Source organism: Triticum aestivum, chromosome 6D (assembly GCF_018294505.1).
Source record: "Triticum aestivum cultivar Chinese Spring chromosome 6D, IWGSC CS RefSeq v2.1, whole genome shotgun sequence".
Classification (NCBI taxonomy): Eukaryota; Viridiplantae; Streptophyta; class Magnoliopsida; order Poales; family Poaceae; genus Triticum; species Triticum aestivum.
In genome coordinates, this window is record NC_057811.1 from 318,468,543 (window position 1) to 318,487,411 (window position 18,869).

The 18,869-nt window shown below is 51.7% G+C and overlaps 1 protein-coding gene across 1 annotated transcript; it reads right to left on the bottom strand.

Moving 5' to 3' along the window:
• Positions 1 to 15,423: 15,423 nt before the first annotated feature.
• LOC123144863 (wall-associated receptor kinase 2) lies at positions 15,424 to 18,432 on the bottom strand. Its single transcript, XM_044564115.1, has 3 exons — positions 17,397 to 18,432; positions 17,129 to 17,299; positions 15,424 to 16,974 (listed from the first exon to the last, which is right to left on the bottom strand). The coding sequence occupies exons 1-3, from the start codon at positions 18,298 to 18,300 to the stop codon at positions 15,782 to 15,784; spliced, it is 2,268 nt and encodes a 755-aa protein (XP_044420050.1). The 5' UTR covers positions 18,301 to 18,432; the 3' UTR covers positions 15,424 to 15,781.
• Positions 18,433 to 18,869: the final 437 nt, after the last annotated feature.

The window sequence follows — 18,869 nt, forward strand, 5'->3', positions numbered from 1 at the left end:
CACCCACCAGGATTTCCAGTCCCATGGATGTTCGGTCCATACGATTTTTCATGACCTTTGGACTGTCCTGCTTGTGGGAGTAGGCGGGGCCCCTGCATGCCACCCGTAGTTGGACGATCAATCTTCTGTTTAGTACTTCAACATAGTGATTTCCTGGTAAGGATTCACTCGTGTCACATCAAGTAAATCTTATTGATTTACTGTCTAAATCTTATTGATTTAATGTCATGTTTTCTTTCTTTTCCTGCAATTTTACGATGCAGGTTTTGCCATGTGACATTCATCACAGAATAAACCGTTTGGTTTGCTCTACGATGGCTATTTTTGCAGGTTTCACTTCATATGTCGTGTTAGTAACGAAGGCACTGTCCATCACTTATATTACTGGAAAAAATTGGATCAGTCTGTTGTCCGAGTACAAGCTGAATCCCTATGATGAACTGCAGTTTGGTTTAACAAAAACGCCACAATTAGTCCTTCTCGCGTTTAAAAGAAATGAAGAAAAAAACAGGATCACGGTCATGAAGCCTAGTCAAGTGAGAAAGCTGATCATAGCAGACCAGACACGATCGTTGCTGTCTCGCACATCGGTACCTCCTTCAGCAACGAATCGAGCACCGGCATTTGCTCTAGCACTGACAGCGGCAGCAGCTCAGTCTGATCCAGCTGAGGATTGGGCACCGACCGCGTCAGCGGATCAGGCTGATCTACCGGAGGATCGGGCATCGACACCGGCACCTGCTCCGACACTGGCACCAGCTCTACAAGGAGCACCATCTCCGGCAGCAACGGCTTCGGCACCTGCACCAACACTTGCACTTGTACCTGCTCCGGCCCGTGCAGTGGCAGCCGAACGAGCAGTTGCACCGGCAACAGACTGGGCTGCAGTTCGCACTTCATATACCAAAGTCCTTACAAAAACCGACATGTCCACCTTCTTGGTAAGCATTGGCCGCCCAAGTGTTTCGTTCTTTTTTCTTTCCATGTTGTTTCGCATGATTCACTGTGTTGATCTAACTGTTTGGGTATGTCTTCTTGTTTGCAAACAAAGAATTCCTAGAGCAACGAGGGAGTCGTTCAACAATACGGGCGACAGCGGCCAAGTTTCTCTTACCATGCGCAGCCTTGGTGTGAATAAACCTGCTCAATATACCGTAAGTATAAAGGATGGTCGCATGATGATTGATGCTAAAGGATGGTCAAGGTTCAAATCTAAATCATATCTTGCGGTAGGGGATGATCTCAAAATCGAACTTTCTCGGCAAGGAGAGCTGGTCCAAATCAACTTTGAAATTCTTCAGTAGCAGCACGCAACTGCCGAACTGATCTATCCTCCGAGAGATTTTGATGTGATAATCTAGCATGGTGAAACAAGTGTCCTGTGTGTATAAGTAATACGACAGTATTATTTATCACATGGTATATCGTTGATAGAATTGCAACTCTCATTGCTAGTTAGGAACTATCGTTCGATTTCATTCCAACAGTTGCCGTGCTTTATTCAATTTTGTGTATTCGCCTTGCGACAGCATCTAAAACCAGTGCCGTACCGATCGCTTGCAATATGAAAAGCGCTAAGGTAGAACACATGGGCCCCCAAACATGCAGGGTGGGCCTGCGGCCCAAAGTCCAGAACCGTGAGCCTGTCTGAGTATCATATTCTCAGCTGAACCCCCATAATGCTCATGCGTTGCACGTAACATCAAGATGCATTTGTATGAGTATTTTATCTTGTGAGAGAAAAGGATGAACGAAGGAAGGCCTTATTTGCAAATGTGGAGAGGTGTGTGGGTACCTTTTTGCAAAATTGCCATAGTTTCCTTCCTATCCGTCACATAAAAATCGGACGACCTATATTGCAGGATGGCAGGCACACCATCATCACCAACTCGTCTATACTGTGTTAAAAACAACTCTGTTTTTTATAATTATATATGTTATACATATTCCCCTTGATTTTTCTTATGTATAAAGTTGTGATATAAAAGATTTGTATATTTCTTTACAGAGGGAGTATCTCTATGTCAAAAATATATTTATGTGTAACTAGTTACTCCTGTCTTTCTACTTCCTTTCGCTGATATGTGGGGCATCCGGCAACGGGGTCCACGTGCCATATGCACAAATTAGAGTGCACAACTGCACGGTAGACACACCCTGGTCGTAGTGCCGCAGTAATGCCCAATAAGCCGTCAAATCACAAACCCCCCCTTTTCAGCTTTAGCAGTAAGCTGGATGGACGAAGTGGCAATATTTCACTGGGCCTGAATCCCCTTCTCCCTCATCTGCTTGTTCAGAGAAAACCCCCTCTCGACGATTGCATAGGGTTTTCTCATGGAGAACCAGGTACGAATTCTTCATCCGTCCCCGATAAATCCAAGTCCCTTGGTTGCTGGTAATCCTAGGATGGCAGCCGCCGCCGTTGATGCATTTTTCTTCCTACTGAATCTAGTGTGTTTCATTTGTAGTGCCCAAAGTGCGAGGACCCTACAGGTTTCTGCACCCTCGGTGAGACGCCACACTTGTTCCTTCTCATCCTAACACAGGATTTTAAAATGCGCACAGTATGTTCCTAGAATCCTCTTTTCTATCCGGGAGGGTGGGGTTTTTTTGAACATGCTGTCGACTAATTTGGAAATTTGGATTGCTATATTAGGATAAAAGGTACTACCAGTACGATGGTCAACACTGACGTGAAGGAGGAAGTTATTTCTAGATTTGGATAGGGAATACATTATGTTGTCATATTATTTTTCCTGCAGTGCATTATTTGCTCTGCCAGAACACATGTACTCAAGATGCTCGGCCTTGCCATAACTGAATACACCAGTTTAATGGCCACAGTGAAGACAAGCCATTGATATAAGTTCCAAGTTGGGTTCATGAACCAAGAAGATCGCTGCTTTTTTATGGCCGAAATTGGATAAACTTTCTCAAGTGTTACGGACTGAAAGTTGGGGCACGAATGTTGATGGAAATAGCAGAACCTGGTCTCATCTTCACTGCGATCTTCCACCCCGACGCCATTCCAATTGTTCATCCATGTTAGTTTTGTATCTGGTTCTTGCTTGTTGCCTCGATTACTTCTTAATCCACCTATTATGTCTAACTAATCACAATTTAACTTTAGAAGTAGCAACGAATCTCTCACAAAGATGCTACTTCTAACTAATATTTTCTTATAGTTGGTGGCACGTGTAGGTTTTTTCAGAGTTAAGCAGGCTGCTCGTTTGTTATTCTATAACAGCTCGGCTGTTACTGATGGCACTGAAGTTGACTGGGACAACATCCACAAGTTCCTACACTTTATTGATCGTCTTGAGGTCCTTGTGGGGCGTTTCAATGGTGGGAGGCCACGTGGGATATGTGTGCCACTACTGCACTCGTTGAACAGGTCCAACTGTGTCGAGAAACTTAAGGTACGAGCTGTTTTCTGTTATATATGTTGTTCATAAACTATTGCTTATACACAGTTTACAGCTGTGATCTTCTTGAAACAGAAACTGCCCAGTTCTATTGTTCCTATACAGATGCCTGACCATGGTCGGGTCAGACTTGCGCTTGGTCACAACATGATGTTTATGTCGACCTACTCCATTCCCCCTGGGTGAAAAGATACCTATTCATGGGTGGTCTCAAATAATGAAGGCCCGTCCATCTTGGAGAATATGACAGAAGATTATGTTCATGCTTTTCCATGGCTCTAAAGCGAATATCCTGTTTATTGACCACATTGCGAGATGAAGCCGCTTTCAGAAGGTTGTGGATGCGCGGGGTGGCGCCTGGGCCTTGTCCTGGGGCTTGGCAGCCTCACCCTTGGTTAACTGTAGGCAAACTAGCACTGTTCGAGGCGTGCTTATTATTGAACTTGTATAAGTACTCATACTGCTTTCAGCTATGGTTGTTAAGTGCCCCTACTGGTTTCAGTTAAGGTTGTTAAGTACTCCTACTGCTTTTATAGTCTGTCGTGTTTCTTTAGTCCTGTCTTCCTCCAGCCACCAAAACCAAACCAGCGCCGGCGGGACCGCCTGCGTCCGCCTCCCACGGCTGGCTGCGCCTCAGCGCACGCATCGCCGCCCCACCGTCTCCTAAATCGTTAACGCCGACGTCCGAAGCCTCGCTGTCGTCCTACGCGCGCTTTGGTACGCTCGCCGTGGCGCCGCCCTCTTGCATTGTCAACATGGTCAACAAACAACAGGAATCGGCAGAAGTACGTGGAGAGGATGACAGTAGGGGCCCACCATGTCAGCGTATGGAAAAATAAAATGCTTCCTCCTAGTGTTTTCCTGACATCTGGGACCCACGACATTGTGAGCGTATATAGTCAATAGACAAGAGAACAACACAAGATCGGCTGTCACCTGGGACGTAGCTGCTCGAGCATTTTTTTTTGTTATTGTTGAGACGGAGCAGGGTTTGAACCGGGATGTGGCCCGTCTAGCCCAGGTTTATATTTTATGTTCACCATGTGACCAGCCCAGCTATTTTTTCTTTGTGAAAATGAGCCCAGTTTATTTTTCTGAAGAATACCCAATACAGGCCTACTTATTTTTCTATGCCCTGATGGCTGCAACTCTTTTAAGACGCCTGCAAATCTTGAAAGTAATATGAAATGGATTGTAAATATAAAAATTAATGACAAATTGGCAATTACTTTATAATTTCTGAATTTTTTCACATTTTAAGATTCCTATTTCACTAGGCATTAACCTAATTTAAATATATCTTCAAATTACTTTAAATCTGGCTCGACATTTCGGTATTAAAAATAGTTTGGAACCCACAGAAATATGCGAAATTGGCCCTGGCCAACCAAGGACTGCAATAAATTGCATAAGAAGTCGCAATGAGCTATATATAAATTATTAAAAAAAGAGGGAATGGTCTGACTTGTGGGCCTATTAAGTTGACGCGTATGCAAGATTTTTTTAGTTATTATATACGTCAACAAACGATTCTAGCAGACGTAACCGTTGGATGTCAATCCAACGGCCGTCGTGTTTCTTCAATCTCTGATCTTCTTCCTCCAGCCGCCAAATCCAGCGCCTGCTGGACCACCTGCTCCCGCCTCCCGTGGCCGGCTGTGCTGCCGCGCAGGCCTCACCGCCCCCTACTACTCCCACCGCCGGCCGGCGCATCCCTCTACTCACCCACACCCTCTGTTATTCTGCAGCGATGGCAGCCTCACACCGCAGCCGAACCAGTGAACCCTCGTACTCCTCCCCGCGTGGGAATCCACTGCCGCGTCTTCCCTGGCTCCGCGTTGTCCCCTTCCTAGGCCTCGCCATCGTCCACCGTCCTGGTGCTCTCGGCGCGGCGTGGTCAACATGGTCAAGGAACGACTTCCATCGGAAGAGTACTGTACGTGGAGAGGCTGACAGCTGGGTCCACGGCAGCCGCAAGGAAGTGCCTCCTTATTACGCGCAAAATAATTATTCCTCCACCTGACAAAAGGGACCCACCGAACGGGCCACCGTATTTGGCAAAAAAAGTTTCCCCCCTGATTGCTGGGACCCACCGTATTTCGCAAAAAAACGTTCCCCCCGTTGTTAGCTCGGACCCACCGGAAGTGCCTCCTTATTACGCACAAAAAAATGAATACTCCCCCTGCTAGTTGGGACCCACCTTGGTGGGAGGCTGACTTGTGGGCCTACTAGGTTGACGGGGACGAAGTGTTTTGTAAACTTAGTCAATATGAACGATTCTGGCTCCAGTGACCGTACGATGTCCATCCAACGGCAGTAGTGTTTCTTCAACCTCTGGTCTTCTTGCTCCAGCTGCCCAAAGCAGCGCCGGTTGTGCCGCATGCTCCTGCCTCCCATGGCCGGCTGTGCTGCCGCGGAGGCCTCACCGCCCCCTACTATTCCCACCGCTGGCCAGGCCCTGCGGCGACGGCAGCCTCACACCGCAGTCGAACCAATGAACCCTCGTACTCCTCTCCGCGCGGGCTTCCACTGTCGCGTCTTCCCCAGCTCTGCGTCGTCCCCTTCCTAGGCCTCGCCGTCATCCACCGCTCTGGTGCTCTCAGCGCGGCGTGGTCAACGTGGTCAAGGAACGACTTCCATTGGAAGAGTACTATACGTGGAGAGGCTGACAGCTGGGTCAACGGCGGCCGCAAGGAAGTGCCTCCTTATTACGCGCAAAATAATTATTCATGCACCTGACATCAGGGACCCACTGGACGGGCCACCGTATTTCATAAAAAAAATGTTTTCCCCTGTCTGCTGGGACCCACCAGCTATATCTTCGCATGCAAGGAAGTGCCTGACAGTCGGGACCCACCTGGTCGAAGCGTACGTAGCGTTGTCATTCTGGTCGCGAACGTGTACGTACATACTGGTCGATGTAGAGCGCGCACGTGTCGTAGTAGAGGCGCGAATGTAGCATGTACACGTACGTACAGCGGCCAGTGTGCAAGAAATAAAATACGGCCACGTACGTACATATGGGCGGGGTCTCGAACGCCTACTCGTGCATACATACGGCCAGGGCTCGTGTACATGGCTGGGTCGGAACGGAGAAACAGCGTCATCGTCATGTTCATGGGGAGCCAACTGGCTGGGTCGGAACGGAATGCGTCGTCGTGTTCATCGGGAGGGCTTGGACGGAAAGCCGATGGAAACGAGGTCTGGCATACCGCAGAACGGAGGAAACGGCCTTGTGCTCGACCGGCCACGTTTGAAACGGGATCCTGTTCATCAGGAGGGGTCTGGCGTACCGCAAAACGGAGGAAACGGACCTCCTACGGTCGAAACGGGGGTCCTGTTGATCGGGAGGGGCGTGGCGTACCGTAAAACGGAGGAAACGGACTTGTGTTGGAGTGCTACGGTCGAAACGGGGGTCCTCTTCATCGGGAGGGGTGTGGCGTACCGCAAAACGGGACTCCACGGGATACTGTTCATCTCCACCGTTGACCCCCTCCAGCCTCCACGGGCTACTATTCATCCACCGTCGACCTCCTCCAACCTCCACCTGCGACTGTTCATCCACGGGCTCCTGTTCATCCACCTCCACCGCGCGCTACTCCACCGGCTACTGTTCAACCAACCCTCTCCACGGGCTCCTGTTCAACCACCCCTCCACGGGCTACTGTTCATCCAGCCCTCCACGGGGTGGTCCTGTTCATCCAGCCCTCCACGGGGTCCTGTTCATCCAGCCCCAACCGGCTCGATCAATTGGGGTCCTGTTCATCCAGAGGCAACACCACGGGGTCCTGTTCATCCACCCCCACCGGGAACTATTCATCCAAACCCCCCCGAGCAACGCTCACTGTTCATCCAGAGGCAGCATCGATCGGCTTCAGTTAGCAGCAGTAGCGAAGGAATCGCTCGATTGGGTTCAGTTAACAGCCATCAATCGATCGCTCGGGTTCAGTAACGCGTAGCCTGCAGTGCAATCGGTCGGGTTCAGTTAGAGCCCAACGCCTCGCTCAGGTTCAGTTAGAGCCCAATGCTTCGCACCCACGCGTGTGCGTGTACGAGAGAAACACGCATCGCTCGGCCCCGACCACCCACCGTAACCGGGCACACCCCGATATTTTCCTCGCCCTCGCTTCTACCACGGTTTTTTCCGTCATGGACAGCCCAAAGAATGTCATGCAGCTGCGTCTCCGGCCCGCCCAGGACGAAAAGCCCATTTTCTGTCATGATTTTTTGTCATAGAAGTAGGAGCCCACCACATCTATGATGATACCGGGTTTTGTCACAATTATTGTCATAGAAGTGTCATAAGTATGACAGAAAAAAAATTCGTTCGGCCCAAAATGTCATGGATGTGTCTTTTTGTTGTAGTGGTTGTTTTAACCTTCAACAAGGACCGGGCGTAGCCACACTCGATTCAACTAAAGTTGGAGAAACTGACACCCACCAGCCACCTGTGTGCAAAGCACGTCGGTAGAACCAGTCTCGCATAAGCGTACGCGTAATGTCGGTCCGGGCCGCTTCATCCAACAATAGCGCTGAATCAAAGTATGACATTCTAGTAAGCAGTATGACTATTATCGCTCACAACTCTTTGTGTTCTACTCGTGCATATAACATCTACGCATAGACCTGGCTCTGATACCACTGTTGGGGAACGCAGTAATTTCAAAAAAATTCCCACGAACGCGCAAGATCTATCTAGGTGATGCATAGCAACGAGAGGGGAGAGTGTTGTCTACGTACCCTTGTAGACCGAAAGCGGAAGCGTTATGACAACACGGTTGATGTAGTCGTACGTCTTCACGATCCGACTGATCCTAGCACCGAAGGTATGGCACCTCCGCGATCTGCACACGTTCAGCTCGGTGACGTCACATGAACTCTAGATCCAGCTGAGGTCGAGGGAGAGTTTCGTCAGCACGGTGGCGTGATGACGGTGATGATGAAGTTACCGACGCAGGGCTTCGCCTAAGCACTACAACGATATGACCGAGGTGGAAATCTGTGGAGGGGGCCACCGCACACGGCTAAGACAACTGTCAACTTGTGTGTTCTAGGGGTGCCCCCTCCCCCGTATATAAAGGCGCAAGGGGAGGGGGCCGGCGGCCTCATAGGGTGCGCCCCAAGGGGGGAATCCTACTCCTACTAGGAGTAGGTTCCCCCTTTCCTAGTCCAACTAGGAGGGGAAGGAAAGAGGAGGAGGGGAGAAGGAAAGAGGGGGGGCGCTCCCCCAAGCCCTAAACCAATTCGGTTTGCGCCTAGGGGGCGCGCCCCACAGCTCCCTTGCTGCCCTCTATTTCCACTAAGGCCCATGAAGGCCCATTGACCCCCCGGGGGGTTCCGGTAACCTCCCGGTACTCCGAAAAATGCCCGAACCACTCGGAACCTTTTCGATGTCCAAACATAGCCTTCCAATATATCAATCTTTATGTCTCGACCATTTCGAGACTCCTCGTCATGTCCGTGATCACAGCCGGGACTCCGAACAACCTTCAGTACATCAAAACACATAAACTTATAATACCGATCGTCATCGAACGTTAAGCGTGCGGACCCTACGGGTTCGAGAACTATGTAGACATGACCGAGACTCATCTCCGGTAAATAACCAATAGCGGAACCTGGATGCTCATATTGGTTCCTACATATTCTGCGAAGATCTTTATCGGTCAAACCGCATAACAACATACGTTGTTCCCTTTGTCATCGGTATGTTACTTGCCCGAGGTTCGATCGTCGGTATCTCAATATCTAGTTCAATCTCGTTACCGGCAAGTCTCTTTACTCGTTCTGTAATGCATCATCCCGCAACTAACTCATTAGTCACATTGCTTGCCAGGCTTATATTGATGTGCATTACAGAGAGGGCCCAGAGATACCTCTCCGAAACACGGAGTGACAAATCCTAATCTCGATCTATGCCAACCCAACAAACACCATCGGAGACACCTGTAGAGCATCTTTATAATCACCCAGTTACGTTGTGACGTTTGATAGCACACTAAGTGTTCCTCCGGTATTCGGGAGTTGCATAATCTCATAGTCAGAGGAACATGTATAAGTCATGACGAAAGCAGTAGCAATGAAACTGTAATGATCATAATGCTAAGCTAACGAATGGGTCTTGTCCATCACATCATTCTCCTAATGATGTGATCCCATTCATCAAATGACAACACATGTCTATGGTCAGGAAACATAACCATCTTTGATAAACAAGCTAGTCAAGTAGAGGCATACTAGGGACACTCTGTTTTGTCTATGTATTCACACATGTACTAAGTTTCCGGTTAATACAATTCTAGCATGAATAATAAACATTTATCATGATATAAGGAAATAAATAATAACTTTCTTATTGCCTCTAGGGCATATTTCCTTCAGGCGGTGCGTGCGACGTCTGCACCGGCCCAGCCCGCTTCTGCGGCGGCCGCGCGACAAAGTGAGGCAGCGGCGCAGCCCGAGGCTGTGGCGCATGCGCCAGAGGCTGCTGCTTCCGGGGCACCACCACGCCTGTCCCGGGCGCCGGAGGCCTCGGCCCCTGCGCTCCCATGCCGCGACCCGCAGCGGCTGGCACGGGCGCCACCACAGCCGGCCCAGGCGCCAGCGGCCTAGGCCTCTGTGCACCACCGCCGCGACCCACAGCGACCGGGACCGGCACCGGAGGCTTCGGTCCCGGCGGACCACCTCCACGCCCCGCCATGGCCACGAGAGGAGGGATACGAGCGGCGCGACCAGGTCCACACGTAGGGAACCCGGGAACGGCGCTGCATGGACGAACCCTAGGCGGCGGCAGCAGAGAACTACGATCACGACGACAGGGCGAACCCGTGCATGCGGCTACGTTTTTTTTGCCCGTAGATGGAATCGGTTTTGCCTGGGCCTCATACCCAGCCACTTCCGGTCCGATCCTCCGAGATAGCTCGATCAGTGCCTCACGACTTGCATGCTGGGCGACATACCCAGTCATGCATGAACCCATTGGCGGCCCGCACAGCCTCAGGCCCAGCTTGGCCCAAAAGGTGATTCAAACGAGCAGCCCTGGCTGCCCGGATCTCAACCAACGTGCTGGTCACCGGCGTCGGCGGCGCCGCCACCGGACGCACCTTCCTCTTCTTCTTTCTAGTTACTCGAGTCCAAGAATCTGGCAAAATGAAATCTGACAAAGTAATTGGCTTGATACATACCTTGGGAATAGGACCTTTCCACGGCTGGATCGCGGAGGCCGCCGTCCTCCGGTGAACAATTTGGCGAACCAACTCCACCTTGTCCTCAGGGTGCAATCCTTGCCGAGCCGGATCGTCGAGCGGCACAACGTCATTTACAATCGTAGCCACTTCCTCCTCCGAATATCCGGGGTTGAAAGCCTCACAGATCACATCCGAGGCGTAGGCGAGTACAACTCGGCGGGTCTCCGGCGCAGTCCCCGTCATCATCATCCTCTTCGTCAGTCTCCGCGAGTGCCCAAAACTTGCCGCCGGCGTGCCCTAGTCCAGGGACGACGGAAGCTGGCGTCCGGATCGTGGCGATCGCCGCGGGCGTCACCCGCGTCCGCGTCGCCCCTAACATCGCCCCTTCCTCCCCCGGCAATTGCGAGAAGCCTACCAGGATAATGCTATTCTAATGCTCATGCTCCACAGCGTGCTCATGGCATATAGTAGAGGATCTCTTGTGTGTTGTCTGTGTTTCGTTCTTTGTTTTCTTTAATCTGGTCTGTAAGAGCATCTACGGTTGCGATGGGCAAATCCGACCACTCAAACGCCCGCATAAGTGCCCGGGCGCGTCCGCGGGCACTGACCGAGCACGCCTTATATTTTGACTTCCATGCTCGCGTCCCTTATATCTGAAATCTCGAACCCATAAAATTCATGCAACGCTACGTAAAACACAGAATCAAAGAGCAGTTCATCGAATCAGCCGGGCAAAAGGAACATGATTCATTGGAGTTCAACATCGGACAGTGCAAATCCATACTACAAACATATGAAATATAGATAAAATATAAACAGAACGAGAAACGGCGGAGGAAATCACCATTTCCTCGCTGGCCCCTTCCCCTTCCGGTCATCGGCGAGGTTGTGTCCCTCCTCCATGTAGGCGGAGGCGCGTCGTCGTCGTAGCTGGAGGTGGAGCCGTCCGCCATATCCGAGTCGGAGCCGCACCACATGCCCGACAGCCTGCGAAAGAAGGCAGTCCTGCTCCTTCGCATGGCGGGCCGCCGCCTCCTTGTTTCCTCGCGCGCTGACAACTCGATGGCGAGTCGGAGCGCCTTGGCATTCTTGTGGCAGAGGCGCCTGATACGTCTCCAACGTATCTATAATTTTTGATTGTTCCATGTTGTTTTATTATCAATCTTCGATGTTTTATAATCATTTTACAGTCATTTTATATCATTTTTTGGTACTAACCTATTGACATAGTGCCAAGTGCCAGTTGCTGTTTTTTCCATGTTTTTTGCATCGCAGGAAATCAATATCAAACGAAGTCCAAATGCCACGAAACTCCAAGATGATTTTTTATGGGCTAGAAGGAAGGCAATGGGCCCTGGTTGCACCTGGGGGGTGCCCCGAGGGGGCACAACCCACCAGGGCGCGCAATATTGGGGTATTTATAGAGCAAAGAGGCGGTCCGGGGGGCACCCGAGGGGGCACAACCCACTAGGGCGCACCAGGAGGCCCAGGCGCGCCCTGGTGGGTTGTGCCCACCTCGGGTGCCCCGGACCGCCCCCAGGCGCGCCCTGGTGGGTTGTGCCCACCTCGGGTGCCCCCCGGACCGCCTCTTTGCTCTATAAATACCCCAATATTCCAGAAACCCTAGATACGTCAACGAAATATTCATCCAGCCGCCGCAGAGTCCAGAACCACCAGATCCAATCTAGACACCATCACGAAGGGGTTCACCACTTCCATTGGTGCCTCTCCGATGATGCGTGAGTAGTTCTTTGTAGACCTTCGGGTCCGTAGTTAGTAGCTAGATAGCTTTCTCTCTCCCGCTGAATTCTCAATACAATGGTCTCTTGGAGATCCATATGATGTAACTCTTTTGCGGTGTGTTTGTTGGGATATGATGAACTTCGAGTTTATGATCGGTTATATCTTTTTATATCCATGAAAGTTATTTGAGTTTCTTTGATCTCTTATATGCATGATCTCTTATAGCCTCGTATTTCTTCTCCGATATTTGGGTTTTGTTTGGCCAACTTGATCTATTTATCTTGCAATGGAAAGAGGTGCCCGGTAGTGGGTTCGATCTTACGGTGCTTGATCCCAGTGACAGAAGGGGAACCGACACGTATGTATCGTTGCTACTAAGGATAAAAAACGAGATCTATATCTACCGCCATATAGATAAACGGATCTTGTCTACATCATGTCATCGTTCTTATTGCATTACTCTATTTTTCCATGAACTTAATACACTAGATGCATGCTAGATAGCGGTCGATGTGTGGAGTAATAGTACTAGATGTAGGCAGGAGTCGGTATACTAATCTTGGACGTGATGCCTATGTAATGATCATTGCCTGGATATCATCGTGATTATTTGAAGTTCTATCAATTGCCCAACAGTAATTTGTTTACCCACCGTTTGCTATTTTCTCGAGAGAACCCACTAGTGAAACCTACGGCCCCCGGGTCTTCTTCCTCATATATTTGCCTTGCGATCTATTTTTCCGTTGCATTTTTAGATCTATTAAACCAAAAATACAGAATATTTTGCTGCACTTTATTTTATTTGCGATCTATTATTTCAATCTATCATAATTTTCTCATGTCTCCTTGCCAATTTCTGGCGCCGTACCCAGGAAGGGATTGACAACCCCTTTAACACGTCAGGTTGCGAGGTGTTGTTATTTGTGTGCAGGTGTTGCTTACGTTGTGTTGCTTGGTTCTTCTACTGGTTCGATACCTTGGTTTTATAACTAAGGGAAATACCTACCGTCGTTGTGCTACATCATCCCTCCCTCTCCAGGGAAATACCGACGTAGTTCCAGCTACCATCAGCGCCCCGCATCCGTCTCCGTTGTAGTGAGCGAGTGGCGGAGGACAGATGGGAGGAGCGCTGCCTCAGGATCGACCAACGCGCTCGCACGCGAACGGCGCGTGGACATCGACTTCGACGCCGCTGCCCTCTCCCTCGCCCGCTGCCGCTCCCGCGGGGCTACTCGTGCCTCCGACTCGGGCGTTCGAGTGCGCGCCGGCCCCAGCGCGGGCACGAGGACCCAACGGTGGCCGTGCACCACCCCCGAACCAGAGAGTGCTGGTGGTGGGCGTCGTACCTCGAGGAGCAGAGCGGAATGGCCAGAGCTGCACGCCGGGTGGGAAGGGCCGGCGACGTCGCGGTTGCTGCATTGACGTGCGTGGGGTGCTGAGGAAGTGGATCCACCGCTGTCAGATTTTCCTTGGTCGATGACCGGGCGCCTCAATGCGATGCGGAGGGCGGCCTCCTCCACATCGTCGAGCTCCGCTTCACGCAGCAGGTTAGACCAGTCGTCGTCGGAGTCGGAGTCCCCACCGGAGGCAGCGCTGCTTCGGTCGCCAGCCATCGGATGCGTTTGAAGGGGATCGAAAGTGGAGTGGACGGAGAGAGGGGTGAAGTGGAGTTCGGATTGACTGCGGTCTAGGGTTTTCCGGATGGCGATATTTATGGGGCAGGCATGGGCCTGGCTGGGCCAAGCCGACATGGCGGACGCGCCCGGACCGCCCCATATCGACCCCATATTTGGGCTGGATATGAGGGGTGCCGGTCAGTCCAGGCGTTTGAGACCCGTTTGAGGCGCTCAGGTGGGTCGATTTTTTTGTGTCCGGTCAACCCGCCCAGGCGTTTGAGACGTGTTTAGGGCGCCTAGCTGTAGATGCTCTAAGAGGGTTTTTTCATCACCTTGTCTTGTATTTTTTACAAATAGACAGAGCTTGCGTATCATTTCATTGGTAGAACAAGTTAAATATGAATACAAGTGGTGATACAACACATGACACGAACGCAACATGCGTAAATATGGTGCCCGGAGCAAGACCTAGGGTTTCCCCTCATGCTCGAAGAGGGGCACAGATGTCGGCCATGGCAACGCCTCCAAGAAGGGGACGGCACCCACGAGTGTCGCCGCTGCCAACATCAAAAGATCGAGCAAGGATTTTGCCTGGCCAGAGTCTGAGCAATCCCAAGCCGTCGGAGCAAGATTCGATTAAGATGAAACCAAGTTGTCGGTTGGAACCACCACTGTAGAAAAGGGAGCTATGGTCGTTGCCGAAGAAGGCACCGTACACCGCCGGACATGAGAGCTACGGATTAGACGGAAGTACGGGGCACGGAGGTGGGCAAGGTTTGGGCGGCTGGGTGGAAAGAGAGGCGCTTAGGGGGATAGAGGGTGGCTGAAGACCCGGAGGAGTCAGGATATGGAGAGGAGCACAGATCTGGGCCGTCTGGACTGGAGCTACAGGGAGGCTGATGAGCCAAGGAGTCGGAGAGAGGCGTAGCTCTAGGATCAAGCTAGAGCCGCACCAGGGTGGATGCCAGCCAACAGAGAACGCCTGCACGGGGCGGTGGGGAGCCGCCGAGATGCCGGCCGGAGGAGCCGGAAGGGACGCAGCACACACGAAGCACCGGATCTGGAGCTGTGCCGGCCATCCATGGAGGGGAGGGCGTCCATGGCTACATACTAACTGAAATAACTGAACAAATATACTAAAACATGTCTATATACATTCGATTTTAGAATATATTGTAAAATATTTCCGCAACAACATGTGAGCTATTATCACCTAATTTAAAGAAATCTTTAAACCCTATATGTTAAGTTAGTTTTCATAGCTCTTTCCGTCGTAAAAATAAAAAAGTTTCCAGAGTTCCTTTTTAGCCTGTTAATGCAATAATAGCATGATATTATCCAAATGAACTACTCCCGCCGTTATTATTATAAGATATTTTAAATATTTTAATATGAACTACATACGAACTAAAATAAATGAACAAACACTAAAGCGTGTCTACACACATTCTATTTGGGAAAAACGTAGAACATCTTATAACAGAGTAGCAATGTAGCCAATATTGATATAGTCATCGCCATGACACGTATCTACGAAAAGAGAGGTAAAAAGGATGAAAAGGAGAGGAAGCTTGATTGGGACTACACAAGCACAAGTGCTCACACTAAAATCTTACTAGACCTTATGCAAAAGAATGCTAGGGCACGTTCATCTAAAAATCCTACTAGTAAACGTGCACAGACATCATGTGGGTACATGATCATTTTTCGTTACAAAACGTGCATACGCAAGCACACGACAGTTCGCAGTATGTTGACAAAACTCGACGCAGGGTCGGCCGGTACCGGCCGGAAGCAAGGAAAAATGGTATCACCGTGGGGATTGCACTCCCAGGTACGCAGAATCGTCCAAGCTGACATACGCATTGCTAGGCTCAATCTCGGAGCAGGTGCTTGTTGGCGTTGGCGACCCAACAGTAAGCAAGGCTTCCATCTCCTCGGAACTCTTTTGGCGCCATGGATGCTGCGCAAGCAGAAGCCTCCTTAGCCTGCCAAGCTCTTCTGCAACCTCGCGCATGGAGGGTCTCTTCTCGCTGGCCATCTCCAGGCATTGCTTTGCTATCTCCGCCACCTGCTCAATCACCTCGATGCTCTGCTCGTCCACGATCTGGGCGTCCACTATCTCGTCCAGCTTGCTCGCGCTTGCAGCGAGAAGGAAGTGCGACGAGAGGTTCTTCTCCTCGCCCTCGGCGGCCTGAAGGTTGAGCGCCTTCCTCCGGGTGAGCAGCTCCAGGAGGACGACGCCGAAGCTGTACACGTCGCTCTTGTCCGTCAGCTTGCATGTCTGCATGTACTCCGGGTCGAGGTAGCCGCAGGTCCCCTGGACAAACGTCACGAACTGGGCCTCGTCCGTCGGGGCCAGCGTGGAAGCCCCGAAGTCGGAGACCTTGACGGTGTGGCCGTCGTCGATGAGCATGTTGGGCGACTTCACGTCGCCGTGGATGATCGGCGGCGAGGCCCAGGAGTGCAGGTAGGCGAGCGCCTCGGCGCCCTCGTGCGCGATCTTGAGGCGCGTCGCCAGGGGGACGCGCGCTCCGGGGCGGTGGATGAGCTGGTACAGGGTGCCGTTGGGGACGAACTCGTAGACGAGCATGGGGACCTCCACCTCGAGGCAGCAGCCGTAGAGCCTGACGACGTTCCGGTGGTTGATCTGGGACAGGATGAGCATCTCCTTCCCGAACTCCTTCTTCTGCCTGTCGTTGATGAGCTTGCACCGCTTTATGGCCACTGCTCGGCTGTCCTTGAGAGTGCCCTTGTAGACGGTGCCGTTGCCTCCCTTCCCGATCACATTTCGCTCGTCGAATCTGCCGGTTGCCTCCTCTAGCTCTTCCTTGGTGAACAGCGTGAAGGACACTCCTTGCTTTGACTTCATCTCCTCGAAGAGCATGAGGCCTCCGTGCTGCTTGAAGTACCTCCTCTTTACGGTGGCAAGGCTCCTCCTTTCGTGGATCAGGTAGGCACAGGACATGCTAATTACCAGTACAACTACGCTGATGCTAACACCTGCATTAAAAAGGTGTGCTAGAAATTAAGATTCAGATGTCTGAAAGAATTCAGGGAGCATGCATTAGCTTTGCGTCTGCAGAGTAAGTGCAGAAATACTTGTTGTTCTTGGGAGGGAGAGCAGAGAAATGTCAAATGGAGTCAAATGGCGTACCAATTGCAATGTGGGCTCCAAGTTGAGATTTCTTCGCCTCGCATGTGCCAGTGTAAGCGTTGCCTCTTGTCTTGTCAGGGCAAGCGCACCTGAATCCTCCCGGAGTGTTGATGCAGGTACCAGGAACAGAGCACGGGTACTTGATTCCACCATCGCCGCACTCGTCAATATCTGCAAAAGCAAACCACAAATTTCTTATAGCGTCGACCGGTCGATGCGGACAAAAGTTCATCTCAAGTACGAGAATAGGAAAAGACGAAGAGCAGACCTCGGCAGCCGCCTTGCAGGTATGGGTTGCCTTGGTACCCACGAGAGCAGTTGCAGAGATATCCCGGGCCGTTTCTCGAATCCACGCACCCGCTGTTGCTGCTGACGCAGGCGTAGGCCGTGGTGTTCCGCATCGCCTCCCGGCACGTCACCTTCCCTACCACCCAGTCGAGCACCAGCGGCACCTTCCCGCCGGTGGACGCCATGAAGTCGCCGGCAGTGACGTAGGTGGTGCGGAAGTCGAACCACGCCGCCTCGACCAGGACCGCGTAGCTGCACCGGCTGAAGTTGGCGATCGCGGTGGTGTTGAACTTCTCCTCAAACACCACGTCGTACGAGTTGATCCCCCTGGGGATGGCCGCCTGGCAGCAGCCCATGCCGGAGCAGGAGCCGTTCTCCAGCCGGCCGGCGCCCGGGCACGTGGCCATGCACCCGGTCATGTACGTGGAGCCCGTCGCGAACTGGGACGCGTCCTTGGAGCTCACGTAGGCGAGCGAGTTGCACCCGACCACGGTGAACCGGTTGTCCTCGTCGGACAGCATGAAGGACGAGTCGGAGAAGTCTGTCCACATGCTGCTCAGCCCGTCCATGGACCGGGACGTGGCGTTGTAGCACCACGGGTTGATCTCGTTGCGGACGCGCGCCTGCCCGCGGGCCACGGACACGCCCAGGACCTCGACCTCGAAGCAGAAGGGCCTGTAGGTGCCGTCGGCGGTGAGGTTGCAGGTGAGCCCGAAGGTCACGTCGTTCTCGCCCGTGTAGAGGTAGCAGCCGCGGCCGATGCCGAACGGGTACGGGATGTCCACGTCGCCGCACCGCCGCTGGCATGTTCCGCTCGGTGGTTGCGATGCCGATGCCGCCGCGGGCCACGCCGAAGCGAGCACGGCGATCAAGATAAGAAGCATCTCTGCAGCTTGCGAGGTGAGCCGGCGTGGTGAAATTTTGCCTTGCCGTGGCTGCTCTGGATACAACACCTTTAGTTTGGAGGCTGCAAGTTTCAACAAGGAAATATCTAGCGACGATTCTGGCAAGAGCTGTCGCCATTGCTGCAATGAATTCGCAAGCGACCACTTTGATTAGATCGGAGGATCTACACGATCTCTCCAACCGTCCAAGGAATAGTTCGAAAAAGAAGAGACTGAAAAAGACTGATGCGGCAGGACTCCGTCAAAGTGTCCATACTTTCTTTCTTGACAGACAAAGGAGTGTACATGCGAATGCCTACTTTGTTGAAGCTCCTGCCGCTCGGTACTCGACAGAGACGCGCACGAGGAGGCGAAGAACTCTCATGATCGATGATCGATCAATTGCGTAAGCAAGATGCCGCGGGAGGAAATGATGGAAGACAAGGCCAGCCGTTCATGATTTCACACACAGTTCGTTTGTCTCACGCATCTCTGCCGCATATTTTGTTGTTAGTCTGCTCACACGGTCCGCCTTACTATTTTACGGGAAAGGCGGGTGCTCTTGGCTC